General features: G+C 51.1%; 1 protein-coding gene across 3 annotated transcripts in view; it reads right to left on the bottom strand.

Moving 5' to 3' along the window:
- Positions 1-14,736, bottom strand: part of LOC144670426 (uncharacterized) — a 28,498-nt gene that overhangs the window by 4,075 nt on the left and 9,687 nt on the right. For 2 of the 3 annotated variants that reach the window (XR_013573876.1, XM_078532904.1), the window contains exons 4-10: positions 13,981-14,099; positions 11,762-11,929; positions 8,177-8,348; positions 7,313-7,420; positions 6,491-6,655; positions 5,955-6,081; positions 411-679 (exon numbers count right to left, since the gene is read on the bottom strand). Coding sequence is in view for 1 of the 3 variants with exons in the window: in XM_078532904.1 (XP_078389030.1) it covers positions 411-679; positions 5,955-6,081; positions 6,491-6,655; positions 7,313-7,420; positions 8,177-8,348; positions 11,762-11,929; positions 13,981-14,099 (1,128 nt within the window). In the remaining 2 variants the exon portion in view is untranslated. Of the gene's footprint in view, positions 1-410; positions 680-5,954; positions 6,082-6,211; positions 6,656-7,312; positions 7,421-8,176; positions 8,349-11,761; positions 11,930-13,980; positions 14,100-14,736 lie in introns of those variants that run through there. The other variant, XR_013573877.1, reaches the window with a different exon arrangement.

The following is a 14,736-nucleotide window of genomic DNA, read 5'->3' as shown; positions in this document are numbered from 1 at the left end:
TAGTTACTAAATCACCGGCCAGCGCAAGTAGTTGTTCTCCAATTTCCTTTGTCAAAACCCCTCATGATTTTGAGGGATCGCACTTAACCTGTGTCGATGAATAAGAATCAAATTCCTCTAGTTTCCCCCTAGAGAAGCCAACACGGAGCAGACAGAAATGTGGCAGCTATTTTGCGCACAGCAAGCACCCACAAACAGCATCGTGACCATCCGATTTAATGATGTCAGCCGAGAGATCAACATTGGCTCAGGACACCCCAGTTCTAAGATCCTTGATACGCACCCGATGGAGCAGACAAGGTCTCATTCACCTTTGAATTCAGCAGCTGACCCAGCAGAACCCTGGCACTCCCAGACAGACACATGTACGCACCCCTACCCACCGCTAACCCCCCCCACCCCCACCTCACCTTGTCCCTCTCGACAGCCTCCAGCAGCACCTTCCTGGCCTTCACCAGACTCTTCTGCACCTTCAGGAGCTGCCTCGCCAGTTTGATGGAGAAGAAGGAGGCCAGGGCCGTGTCCCTGTGCTGCTCGATGGCCTCCCGCAGGAGCTCCTCTGCCTGGTCCAGGTGCCCGCAGCGACGCTCCAGGCTCACGCGCCGCAGGAGCACCATCGCCAGGCCGGGCACCACCATCTGGAAGGACTTGAGGATACGCCGGGCTTCCTCGAGGTCACCTAGGCGAGTAACACGAGAGCAAATTCACATCAGGCTGCCACAGGTGACGAAGTGTCATTCAGCAGATGTGCTTACGACAATCTATCATACAAAGTTCCCTGAATTTGTGTTTTATAGGCTTCTTGTTTCAAAGCTGTGCTCTGCTTCAGAAACTTACCAACTGCTTCTACACAGTGTTTAGCAGGAATTCCATAACCATCTAAAATGGGATTATCCCGTGAAGCCTGAAGTAATAAAGCTCGTTTCCAAAATAAGCCACGTCCCCAACTAAAACTACCGAACAATGGAAGATCACTCAGGACAGCGTGAAGGGTTTTGGCGGGGGGTTACGCAGCCTGTGCACAAACCGGTTTGTACTGGGCGGCAGTCAGCCTGCGTTTCTGGGGCGTGCTGCCCACACCCCCACCCCACTCCCTGCCGAACCTGCCCGCGGAAAAAACTCCAAATCAATCCCCTCACCGTTCGACAGTCAGCATCCTCTCCTTGCGTTCCACCACCCCAAAAGACCCCAGTGACTCCAGAACACCACCACTCCCCACAATGGGGGGGGTCACTGTACCACCTCCCAACTCTAACTCCTTCTGAGCCAGGACCTCAAATGCAAGCAAACTCTACACCTCGCCCCCCCCTCCCCCCTCCTTAGCTTGCTTCACGAGCTTGGCTTCACCTGACTTCCGCTACTCAACTTGGCTGTGGCCCCTTTCCAAGACTCACCAGGCACCCTGGACTACTGTCCTTGGTCATTCAGCTAGATTTCTCAATGCACCCAATATCCATGGGGCTGCTCGCACTCACTCACTCACCTGGCCCGGTCCAGTTAAAAAGGTCACAGCTCTGAAAGGGTGAATCCAGTCAAGTTGTAGCTGCCTCTTAAATTGCTTTAGTCGGTCAAAATAGGATCATAAGAAACAGGAGGCGGCCATTCGGCCCACTGAGCCTGCTCCCCTGTTTAATAAGGTCGTGGCTGTTCTGACTGTGGCCTCAGTTCCACTTTCCTGCCCGTCTCCCACAATCCTCGACTCCCTTGTCAATCAAAAACCTGTCTAACTCAGCCCTGAATCGATTCACCAGCCTCCACTGCTCCCTGGGGAAGAGAGTTCCAAAGACAAACGATTCTCAGAGAGAAGAAATTCCTCATCTCCACCCTAAATGGGAGAGACCCCTTATTCTGAAGCTCTGTCCCTTAGTTCTAGATTCCTCCAACAAGAGGGGTCATCCTCTCAGCATCGAAACCGGTCGAGGCCCCTCAAAATCTTGTGTGTTTCAATGAGATCACCCCTCATTCGTCTAAACTCCAATGGGCACAGGGCCCAACCTGCTCAACCTCTCCTCATCAGACAAACCCCCCTTCATCCCAGGCAGGAATCAGCTGAAGGCAGCAAGCGTAACCAACTTGTAAACTTTGGGCTGCACATTAGAGGCCTGGGTTACAAATTCTCTTAAAAACAAATGGCCTGGAACAAGAGCGACAAAAAACACGCACTGGCCTCGAGAATTTGGTTGGTTCACTGGTCTCAGTTTACAAGGCCGGGGTGGGGGGGTTTATTTGCACGGTACACATTCCAGTCCAGTAAACTGTCAATCGTTTGTGGGCTGCCTTGGCACCGACTCTGCACCAGCGCAGTTGGACCCTGAACTGTGCAACAAATTGAGATGGAACTGCTAAGACGGACGGTGTACTGCAATGGACTTGCAAAACTGTATTTATCATAAAGGGATACAACGTGCTTGCTAGTCTCTCTCTTTTTCTCTTTTAAAAATTGAACTCACTTTCTGTGTACTGCCAATGCCACAGCCCCTGTAACTACTGCTGCTGTCGTCATTTGGGACTGACTGCTGTCCCCCACCCCGCTCACTTATTCCGTCCGGTTAGCTGGCTGTCCAAAGAGGGTGGGCGGCCTGTCCCGATCTCACCTTCACACAACACCCCCCCACCGCCCCCCACAACCAAAATGCTAACACTGAAATTGCAATTACCAAAGCTCACGCGTGCGGATCCGGGAATGAGCGCGCATTATTCTACAAGGAGAGACAGAGTAAAATGGACCTATATATTCCCTGGAGTTTAGACGAATGAGAGGTTATCTCATAGGATTCTTCGAGCGATTGACAGTGCAGATTGTGAGAAGCTGTCTCCCCCTGGCTGGAGAGTCAAGAACTCGGCGGGGGGGTGGATGTCACTGATTCAGGGTAAGGAGTCAGCCATTTTGGACTGAGAGAAGGAGAAATTTCTTCACTCAGAGGGTGGTGAATATTTGGAATTCTCTACGCCAGACAGCTGTGCACGCTCAGTCATCCAGTACATTCAAGACCGAGACCGGTGGATTTTTGGCCACTGAGGGATAGGGGAGGGAAAGTGCAGCTGAGGTAGAAAATCAGCCATGATCTTAATGAATGGTTGAGCAGGCTCAAGGGGCTGAATGGCCTCCTCCAACTCCCATTACTTACGGTCTTAGAACCACAGAAAAGTTACAGCACAGAAGGAGGCCATTCGGCCTATCTTGTCCATGCCAGCCCGAAGACACCCAGGTGCCCTTTCTAATCCCACCTTCCTGCACCCGGCCCATAGTCCTGCAGCTTACAGCACCTAAGGCCCAGGTCCAGGTACTTTTTAAAAGAGCTTAGAGTTTCTGCCTCTACCACCTTGGGCAGTGAATTCCAGACACCCACTACCCTCTGCGTGAAAAAGTTCTTCCTCATGTCCCCCCCTACACCTTCTGCCACTTATCTTGAATCTATGTCCCCTGGTTCTAGAATTCTCCACCAAGGGAAACAATTTTACCCTGTCCACTCCATCTATTCCCCTCATAATTTTGTACACCTCAATCAAGTCACCTCTCAGCCTTCTTTGTTCTAAGGAAAATAACCCCAACCTATCCAATCTCTCCTCGTAGCTACACTTTTCTAACCCTGGCAACATTCTTGTAAACCTCCTCTGCACTCTCTCCAGAGCTATTACGCCCTTCCTGTAATGTGGTGACCAGAACTGCACACAATACTCCAGTTGTGGCCTCACCAGTGTTTTATACAATTCCAACATTATATCCTTACTTTTATATTCTATACCTCTGCCAATGAAGGCTATTAGATCAATTGCAACCCATAATCTGGTAGATGGGACAATGACCGACAGAACAACTTGGCACCCATTTTGTGCGAAGTCACGACCAGAAGTTTCCAATCGAGTTATTCTGACCAGCCGAGAGTTAGGGTTCACAGCAGCCGCGCTGGGATACGGTTCCACGGCTGTCGTCTACAATCCCCTCCTTTACGCAGGGAGCGTACGGGGTCGTTACTCGACTGAGGGAAATGAGTTCATCTGACACCTGCACTTCCCAACGGTGCCCACTGTGGAGTAACTGGGAGTGGCAGCCTAGGACACTACCCTGAGGAACTCCTGCAGTGATGTCCTGGAGCTGAGATGACTGACCTCCAACAACCACAACCATCTTCCTTTGTGCCAGGTACATCTCCAACCAGTGGAGAGTCTTCCCCTGATTCCCATTCACTCCAGTTTTGCTAGGGCTCCTTAATGCCACACTCGGTCAAATGCTGCCTTGATGTTAAGGGCAGTCACTCTCACCTCACCTTGGGAGTTCAGCTCTTTGGTCCATGTTTGAACCAAGGCTGTAATGAGGTCAAGAGTTGAGTGGCCCTGGCAGAACCCAAGCTGGGCGCCAGTTAGCAGGTTATTGCTAAGTGAGTGCTGCTTGATAGCACTGTTGACGACCCCTTCCCTTACTGATGATGGAGAGTAGACTGGTGGGGCGGTAATTGGCAGGGTTGGATTTGTCCAGCTTTGTGTGTACAGGACATACCTGGGCAATTTTCCACATAGCTGGGTAGATGCCAGTGTTGCAGCTGTGTTGGAACAGCTTGGCTATGGGCGCGACAAGTTCTGGAGCACAAGTCTTCATTACTATTGCCGGAATATTGTCAGGGCCCAGTGCCATATAGACCATAAGACATAGCAGCAGAAATTAGGCCATTCGGCCCATCGAGTCTGCTCCGCCATTCAATCATGGATGATAAGTTTCTCAACCCCATTCTCCCGCCTTCTCCCCGTAACCTTTGATCCCCTTACCAATCAAATTTCTTGATATCACATGGAGTGAATCGACCTGGCCAAAGACTGGCATCTGTGATGCTGGGGACCTCTGATCATTCTTTGTGGTAACTTGATGCGACCAAGTGCCTTGCTAGATCACTACAAGAGGGCAGTTAAGAGCCAACCACGTTGCTGTGGGACTGGAGTCAGATCAGCAGGTTTCGCTCCCTATAGGATGTTACTGAACCACTTGGGCTTTCACGACAACCCAACATCTCACTAACAGCGGAACTCTTCCCATGAAAGCCAAATATACATCGCTCATCATCGCAGAATTAACAGCCCTGCTCCAAATTCAGTCTTGGATCATCACTAGCCTCAAAGGCTATGGCATAGTGGTATTGTCGCTGGATTAGTAACCCAGAGAAATCTTCTGGGGACCAGGGTTCGAACCCCGCCATGTCTTGGTGGAATTTGAATTGAATAACAATCTGGAATTAAAAGATTAACGATGACCACGAAACCATTGTTGATTGTTGCAAAAACCCATCTGGTTCACTAATGTCCCTTTAGGGAAGGAAATCTGCTGTCCTTACCCGGTCTGGCCTACATGTGACTCCAGGCCCACAGCAATGTGGTTGTGGTGTCAACCACACGGTGGACGTGGTGGAGTCTACTCCAGGATTCCAGTGCCGAGTCGCCACTCTTATTAACATTCTTTGGACAAGGTGTTAAACAAGGCTCGTCTTCCTATCCCTGACATTCTGCCACTCGTTAGAAATTAATTGTATTTGTGGACAAGGTGCACTTATTGGCCCCCAGTGTGTCACCGTCGCAAACGGTTGGAGGACATCAGTGAATAAGTCGGGCTTTTAATGGCAATCCGCAGCTTTTGTGGTGCCGGCTCACTAATTGCCACATTCATGTCAAACCCAATTTCACAATCTGCCCTGGTCCTGCACTGTAAAGTCCGGTACCACGATGACGGCTGTGGTGAAGTCACCTAAAACCCATCAATCTGCTTCGAAACTAGGTTCATTTCTGAGAGATGGGGCGAGAAAAGGTCCCCGAAAAGGTCGCGTAACGCGCTGGGACCTCTAACCCAGACCGGGCCGATTTGCGTACAGCACCGCGGCTGCCGGGATTGGAAGGTTCAGACGCTTTTAACGACCAAATGTTTTTTGGGGAGGGGGTGGCGCGCACGCAAGCAATCGGGGCTTCCTCACCTTGCTGCTCCTCAAAGGCGGCCCACAGCAAGTGCAGGGTGGGCTTCTTGGGCAGGTGGACCATGCAGGCCCGCTGGAAAACATTACGGACCCCCTCCACACTGTGGTTCTCCAGGTATTTGGCGTACTGCGGGCAGAAGGAGGTCAGAAAGGGATGAAGGAAAACAAGATCAACTGGTTCCGACGCGCACGGCGCCGTGTTAAAAAATAAAAAGACATCATGGTACAGCTTATTGAGAACTGGAGGGGGCACTCACAGTGATAACACGCTTACACATTTCTTCAGCAATCCCTTAACTTCTTTAGTTTGAAGCAACACGTGCAGATAAAACAGCAATGGAATTAAAAGATTATGTTAGAAGTCAGATCATCAAAGTAAAACGTGAAATTTTTTTTGTTGGAAACGCTTGCAAAAAATAATCAACAAACACAAAAATTATAAAAGGAAAAAACGAGAAGCCGCTGATCGGGAACGATCGGCAGGAAAAGCTGGGATCTGTATCCCGGGTGCGAGCTTCTGAGAAGAGGGGGTTCACCTTGATCCAGAAGTCCTCGTACAGAGCACAGGCGATCATACAACGCTCGAACAATACCAGAACCCGCTCGTTGGTGCCGCCGGCAATCTCGAAATCCAGGTAGTCCTTCCAGTTTTTCAGCTGCACTCTTTCGAGAGGCTTGACGTGGAAGTACGGCCTCTTGATCTGGGAAGAGGGCGACAGGATAATCAGAGCTGATAAAGCGAGTGCAAGTTAGGGTAAAGAAACCGAGATCTCTGAACTCCTCCAATTCGGGACTCTTGCGCTCTCTCTCTCTCTCTCCCCCCCCTACCCCAAATGTAATCGCTTCACCACTGGCCGTGCCTTCAGCTGCCTGGGCCCCAAACTCCGGAATTCCCTCCCTAAGCCGCTCTGTCTCTCCCTCCTCTTTTTAAGTTGCTCCTAAAACCTCTCTCTCTCTCTCTTCAGCCAAGCTTTTGGTCGCCTGTGCTAGTATCCGCTGTTCTCCTCAAAATAATACCATAGGGTCCTTAACGTCCACTTGAACAGCAGAAAGAGCCTCAGTATGATTCCTCTGACAACACTCCCTCAGTACTAGCATTAGGGGGTCAGCCTGGAATATGGGCTCAGTGCTGGAGGCGGTTTAAGATGTAGTTGCATGCCATGTTGTTGGGGGGTTGGGGGGGGAAGAGGACTGTCTCTCTATGAAAAGACGCACGAACAGGGATGGGCGAGTCGCTCTTCCTCATCGCTGCCCACGTTGCAAACACAGCACTGCGCCCCCGCTTCTATTACAGCGGCACACAGTTGCTGGTTAGCAGGTTATACGCCAGACAGTGGGGCGCACAGATTCAACCTTACCGCCTCCTCGAAATTCCACCTCTTGCTGACTTCCTCCTCGTTCAGTAGGTACATCTCATGCCGAGTGGCCACTAGGTGCGCTCGGATCTTCTCCAGCTCCGTGTCAGCCTGGGACGGGGCAGCGTGATAAAGAAACAAACGTCAGCGAGAGGAACCGGCACTCGGAGGTACCGTCTATATAAAACCTGACAAATCCCCACACCCCTCCGCGGGCCCTGCCCTCCTGAATTACATTCACCAGTTTGCAATGGACGTGAGCTCATGGGACAGAACTCTCCACCCCGCCCACGCTCCTCCCAAGGTCCCGCAAACCAACATTCCCGTAAGGAAGTTAAGGAGTGAACTGAATGAAACAGTGAGGGGGACTTAATGATCACAGCGCAGCCTCAGTATCAGGACTTGCACAAGCCACCAACACTGGCTGTTTGACCTGCGATTGCTGTTAACCTGGAGATAACACAGGGCGATTGCAACCGTTTGACACGCAGCAACTCCCCCTCTCTCTCTCTCGAAGAGGACGAGTGCTGCTGTGCTACAACCCTCGAGTGCCAAATCATCACCCGAGTGACAGCATCTCACCCGTCATCCAAGACAGGCTCTTTGACCACAATCAACCGCTACCCCTGCCCTTGCCACACATTCGTGTCTACTTCCAGCGGTGGATAACAGGTCAGCACTCACAATGAGCCAATTCTGCCCTCTTTTCCCCAGGCTGAGCACAAAAGGACTACTATATCAGCTGTAGGGTGTCAACTTCGGGGGAATCAGCCTCTGTACGAATGGGCAGTTAAAAATTAGGGTTCTTGGAGACGGCCAGACTTCATTATGTAAATAACTCCCAGGTAAAAAAGTCCAATGGGTCACCTTCTCCTCGTCAGTGGTCCCCACTCCAGGGGGAGGGTCGTCTCCAGGGGGACCCTCGTCGCAATCTGCTTCTGCCACCGTTAGGCTGGTCACGACCTCTGACCTCAGCTTGAGGAACTCGTCGGTGGACAGGATGTCCTTCGGTGAGTAGTTCTGCACGTGTTCCTTAAACCTGTACGACAGCGAGAGACCCGGAGTTAGGGCTCGGCTCCAGATTTAGGTGAAGCTGTCACCGCATGGGGTGTGGACCCCTGGTGAGTAGCGAGTAGCGGCTCAAAGCGCGACGTTACATTTTGGACCTGTCTCCTCCTGTTCCTGCTGCCCCGTGGCCTAACTCTCACCAAGTCCCGTTCACCTATCTCGCCTCTGTGCTCGCTGACCCACATTAGCTCCTGGCCCCGCATCGGCTCACGTTCAAATCCCTCCGTGGCCTCTCGCATCCCTATCTCTGTAATCCCTCCACACCCTTACACCTTGGAGATATCTGGCCTCTTGCTCACCCCCGATTTTCATCAGTCCACCTCTGGTGGCTGTAGCTTCAGTTGCTTGTGTCTGAGGCTCTGGAATTCCCTCTCTAAACCTCTCCTTTAAGATGCTTCTTAAAGCCGACCCCTATGAGCAAGCTTCCACCTGTCCTAGTGTCTCATGTGTCAACGCCTGGTTAATAACCTCTCCTCGTGATTAGCCTTGGGAACTTTTACTGCGTTAAAGTGCATGTTAAAAGACACCAGTCACTCCTGAAGGCACCAACTCTCACTCAGATGCCATCCCAACAGTGAGAGTGGGTTGGGTTGGGGGAGGCCTCCAGTAATTTGCCCGAGCGGCCATTCTTCATGCGCAGGAGGCTACTATGCTCAGCAGGGGGGCATTACAGCCAAGCTGGATCCGTCCACACCAGGCCAGGGGCCTGCGAATGGCGATCAGGAGGAGCTGGCAACCCCCTGGACGATCTTACCGCTCCCCTGGCTTCGACAGCACCGAGGCCAGTCAACAACCCCAACTGGTTCACCGACATCCTGTAGGGCTGTCCTTACCCAGTCTGGGCCTGCACGTCAGTCCCACCGCAATGCGGACAGGGGTCTTAGCCTCTGAGAGTGTCCCACAGCGGTTCTGAGCGGCAGCGGCCCACCACCGTCACCTCCTCGGGCAACTAATGCCGGCGAGGTCTGGATACCGAGAACAAATTTTAAACAGACAGCGTACACACTGCCCTGCACTGAGGTGGGCTAACAGAACTGAAACTAGAGCTTTCTGGCCTATGAAGCTCCTCTCGTTTGAGGCTGTTCTTTTAATACGGAGTCTGGCAGTGGGCCCCGAGCATTGTTGCTACGGTCCAGAAAACAATGCAACATTATATAGCTAAGAGTTTCAAATGCAAACTGGGCCTGGTGCTGGCAGGGATCGCCTTAGGTACTGCGAAGAATTCAGGGCTGGTGTGATCTCCTGGACTAGTTTTGGTCGTCAACAGGGGGTCAGAGAGGAATTTCCGAAATCTTAAACCCCCCCCGCGCCCACCTCAACCAACTAGCCTGGGGGTTTTAAATCCCATTTCTCGCCTCTCCCGGGCGATCACGATTCCAGGTGAGGTGAGGAGTTTACATACTGCGATGCATAAGGTATTGCGATCGTGCGGGATGGAGTCGGTGGAGGAGAGAAGGTTTTTTCCTGTCTGTCTGTCATCGTTCTCATGTTCCAGCATCCTGGCCTTCCAAACTTACAAAGTGAAATCCAAGGTTGGTCATTTAAAAAAAAAAAAATTCATTCACAGGATGTGGGCGTCACTGGCAAGGCCAGCATTTGTTGCCCATCCCTAATTGCCCTTGAACTGAGTGGCTTGCTCGGCCATTTCAGAGGGGCAGTTAAGAGTCAACCACATTGCTGTGGGGTCTGGAGTCACATGTAGGCCAGACCGGGTAAGGACAGCAGATTTCCTTCCCTACAGGGGACATTAGTGAACCAGATGGATCTTTACAACCATCGATGATGGTGACTATGAAACAATCACTGAGACTAGATTTATATTCCAGATTTATTAATTGAAATTAAATTCCACCAGCTGCCGTGGTGGGATTTGAACCCCTGTCCCCAAAGCATTAGCCTGGGCCTCCAGGTTACTAGCCCATTACCAGTACACCACCAACTCCCCAGAGGAATATAAGATGGTCACTAGTAAATCCAATCAGGAATTCAGGAGAAACTTCACTACCCAGTGGGTGGTGAGAATGTGGAACTCGCTCCCACAGCGCGTGGTTGATGTAAACAGTATGGACGCACTTAAGGGGGAAGCTGGATAAACACACGAGGGAGAACGGAATAGAAGGATATGTTGACGGGGCGAGGCGAGGGGATGGGAGGTAGGGTTGCCAACTCTGGCTGGGCATATTTCAGGAGACGTCAGCAGAAGAGACACAATGGAAAGCCGGCAGCATGGCACTAGCTGGTGAATTTCTTCGCCGGACCCAACGTCTCATCCAACCCATCTCAGCCCGCTTCCCTTGGCCACCTTTTAAACGTTAAATTCCGGCTCCCAACACGAGTTGTGCTCAAGATCCCAAGATTAGAAAACAAATAAAACACTGCGTTAAAAATTGGCGGCACGCCCGCCCACTCTCTCTTTGGGGGTTGAAGTAACACGCTGGAACCTTAATGGCGAATGCAGGCGCAGGACAGGCCCAGGCTTTAAGCAGGGCCTAGGTCACGATTTCTCCTCGATCGCCACCGTTTCACCACATTCCTAATGCCTGACGAGTTGCTGAGTCAAAGATTTTTCCAACAAAACAAATGTTTTGTTGCTGGTTCAGTCGATTCCATTGTCTTAAGGCGAAATGGCCTCATTAGGCCTTTTTTTAATCAATTCAACTTTTCCTAGCACAGCAACAAAGCAGGCAGCCACGCTCCCTCTGGCATCGCGCCGCGGGACTTCAGCTGTGTGCAAGGCTTTCTAGGCTGGCAACCAGTGCTGTGGATTTTCCAGGCAGGGGCAGTTGAAAGCTCAAGACAGTTGCCCTTCGCTTAACTGCTCGCTCCTTTACCTCCTGAGTTCTTTTTGTCTCTGTTAATGTCAGCTCGAGGTCAGACACCGTTGACGGGGTTGGGGTGGGGGGGAGGGAAAACAGGCAACAGCAACGAAGTCTACGAGCACGGTATGCGTGTGTGGTCACGTCGGTTAGGTTCTATGTCATCAGACTGCGCCCGCGCGGCCGCTGTGAACACAATCATCGCTGCTCGTGACTGGGCTGCGGCCGAGGGCTATGAATTACAGAATGGAATCACAGAATTATCCTTTTAAAATCTCCAAGATTGCTTTCAGCCACTGGGAGATGGATGGTGTATCTGGTAGATCCCCAGCCTTTCCGGGAGGGTTGGCAACCCTAGTGAGGAGGGGGCCCGTGCGGTGCGTGGATCAGTTGAGCTGAATGCCCTGTCGCTGTGCTGTAAATACTTTGCGATACCACGCCAGAAACTCAACACAGCTTTAACTCTTCTCTGAACGGTGCCCTTACCCACCCGGCCTCCCGGGTCAGCCGCGAACAACGTTTCCTAACATTTACACGTTAACCGTACAAAGCCGCCTTCTTCACTCACTTCTCAAAGTGGTGGCTGTAGAGTTGCGTGGGTATCGACAGCACCCGGTCGTAAATGGCAGTCACGGCCTTCAGCTGCCCCTGCTCCTTCTCCCAGTTCACGTACAGGTCCCAGAGTCGGTCAGAGCGGAAATCGGTGCCGGCGGCAGCCAACGCCATTTCAAACACACTGCGAATAGAAAAACAAGAACTGTTCGTCAGGCGAAACCCAATGGCAGAGATCAACAGATGAGAGCAGTACAGGCGAGAGAGAGAGAGAGAGAGAGAGAGAGAGAGAGAGAGCGCGAGAGAGTGCCCAATAAAGACCAACCTCGATCAGGAGCATTATACAAACACTGTGCCTCCTGCCAACGCCATATTGCCATCTGCACTGGTCGGTGCTGATGTCGCTCTGCTGCACCCCAAAACATGGGTTTTGTAGGGAGGCAATGTATTCATACCTTAACGTCTAAGATTTTATGGCTACAGATGAATGGCAGAAAAATGATTAAATAATTACATGTCCATTAAGTGTTCAAACAAGCACGGGCACCAATAATAACTGCACTCTCACCATGACCGGACTGGCTCCCAATTATATCGAATAATTGTCAAACAGCCATCACTAACAACTCCCAAAAAGAGGCAAGAAAAATATTGCTGATGCTGCAAATCAGAAACAGAAAACTCTGGCGGCATTCACCGTTAGATTTTCTGTTAGTCAGTTTGGGCCATTAAATTATCCACTTTACTCCTGCACTAAAATGGTGCAAATCTTCTTGGGCACTGGATGAATTTCAATCTAGCAGTGCCAGGTCTATGCAACCCTGCATTGTTGCCAGTCTGATGCAACAAGCCCATGGCTGTGCGAGTCTGTAAAACAGGGAATGTGGCTGAGAAACAGTAGTACTGAGCGTGCGAGAGGAGTGTTCCCCTCCCTGCCCACTAATCCCAATGGGTGTGCCAGCCGTGACTTACGGGCTCACACTCTCCTCTCACGTCAGAGTCGGTTTGAGCCCTGTCCTGGGTGCTGCAGCACAAAACCTAGGCCAACACGCCCAGTGCCAGTACTGAGGGAGCGTTGCATTCTCCCTCTCTGCGATGCTGCGAGTAGGTCGCAATTGTAATACCACAGAAGGCGGCCGTTCAGCCCATTGTGTCAGCGCCGGTTCTCTGCCAGAGCGACTCGTCTAGTCCCGCTCACCCGGCCTTTTTCCCATAGCCCTACAACTTCTCCCCCTTTCTGATAAATACCCAATTCCTCTTTTGAAAGTCTCGATTGAACCTGCCTCCACCACACTCAGAGTCAGAGTTGAACAGCACGGAATGAGGTCCTTCGGCCCATCGTATCCGCGCTGGTCAAGCCCCTATCTACTCTAATCCCATTGTCCAGCACTTGGCCCATATCCTTGTATGCTATGGCATTTCAGGTGTTCATCTAAATACTTCTTAAATGTTGTGAGGGTTCCTGCCTCTACCACCTTTTCAGGCAGAGAGCTCCAGATATTGCCCACCCTCTGGGTGAAAATTATTTTTTGCCTCAACTCGCCTCTAAACCTCCTGCCCCTTACCTTAAATCTATGCCCCCTGGTTACTGATCCCTCCACTAAGGGGAAAAAGTTTCTTCCTGTCTATGCCCTCATAATTTTGTATACCTCAATCAGGTCCCCCCTCAGCCTTCGCTGCTCTAAGGAAAACAATCCCAGCCTATCCAGTCTCTCTTCATAGCCGAAACGCTCCAGTCCAGGCAACATCCTGGTGAATAAATAGCAGAGGATGGTTTCAATCCATTGATTTCTGGGTTACGGGCCCAGCATGCTTCCGCAACACCACTGTGGGCAGAGACAGCAATAAAGAGTCAACCACATTGCTGTGGGCAGTACAACTCTCAGGCAGTGCATTCCAGATCCAAACCACTCACTGCCTGAAAAGGATTTTCCACATGCCGCTATTGTGTCTTTGGCTAATCATCTTCAATCTGTGTGCTCTGGCTCTTGATCTTTCCACCCCTGAGGAACTGGCTGCTCAGCCAAGGTGGGGTTCTTATATCCCTCCCCCACCCCACTTTCACAATAATCCATCCTGTTCAAGTCTGTTCAGAGACCTCCTCAAAATCTTGCTCCAGAGAGCAGATTAAACAGCACCAATTTAAGGTAAAAAACAAACAGCGACTGAGGCTCAGGCACTGGGCTCAAACTCCACCACGCCTGCCCATTCCAATGCTGGATAGTTCAGGCTTACCTTCGAAGTTTAGCAGGAGTTTCAGGATTGGTAGCCTCAAGGACCTCCTGCAGGTAAGTGATGTAATGAACCCACAGATCGACACTGAGTGGGATGGACTGGAGACCTCGCTGGTAAACCTGCAGCAAAAAAACACAGTGCAACTGTTAGAACACATCAGTAAGAAACGGGACAAATGGGATGCTTGTGAAAAAAGGGGGCTAAGCACATTATTTAGATAGAGGGAGCTTTACTCTGTATCTAACCACATGCTGTACCTGCCCTGGGAGTGTTTGATGGGGACAGTGTAGTGGGAGCTTTACTCTGTATCTAACCTCGTGCTGTACCTGCCCTGGGAGTGTTTGATGGGGACAGTGTAGTGGGAGCTTTACTCTGTATCTAACCCCGTGCTGTACCTGTCCTGGGAGTGTTTAATGAGGAGAGTGTAGAGGGAGCTTTGCTCTGTATCTAACCTCGTGCTGTACCTGTCCTGGGAGTGTTTGATGGGGACAGTGTAGTGGGAGCTTTACTCTGTATCTAACCTCGTGCTGTACCTGCCCTAGGAGTATTTGATGGGGACAGTGTAGAGGGAGCTTTACTCTGTATGTAACCCCATGGTGTAGCTGTCCTGGGAATGTTTGATGGGATAGTTAGTACCAATGATAAAAGAGCTCCATTTCCCTGCACTGATGGGCCTTAACCTGGGGAGTTAACAGGGTTGGCAGAGAGCATTATTTTCCCGAAAGCTGGGAGAGAGAAAACAGCAAGCTACAGTCA

The sequence above is a fragment of the Cetorhinus maximus genome, chromosome 31 (genome assembly GCF_964194155.1).
Source record: "Cetorhinus maximus chromosome 31, sCetMax3.hap1.1, whole genome shotgun sequence".
In the NCBI taxonomy this organism is placed as follows: domain Eukaryota; kingdom Metazoa; phylum Chordata; class Chondrichthyes; order Lamniformes; family Cetorhinidae; genus Cetorhinus; species Cetorhinus maximus.
The sequence above is the reverse complement of the archived record's forward strand: the minus strand, read 5'-3'. Positions and strand labels throughout refer to the sequence as shown.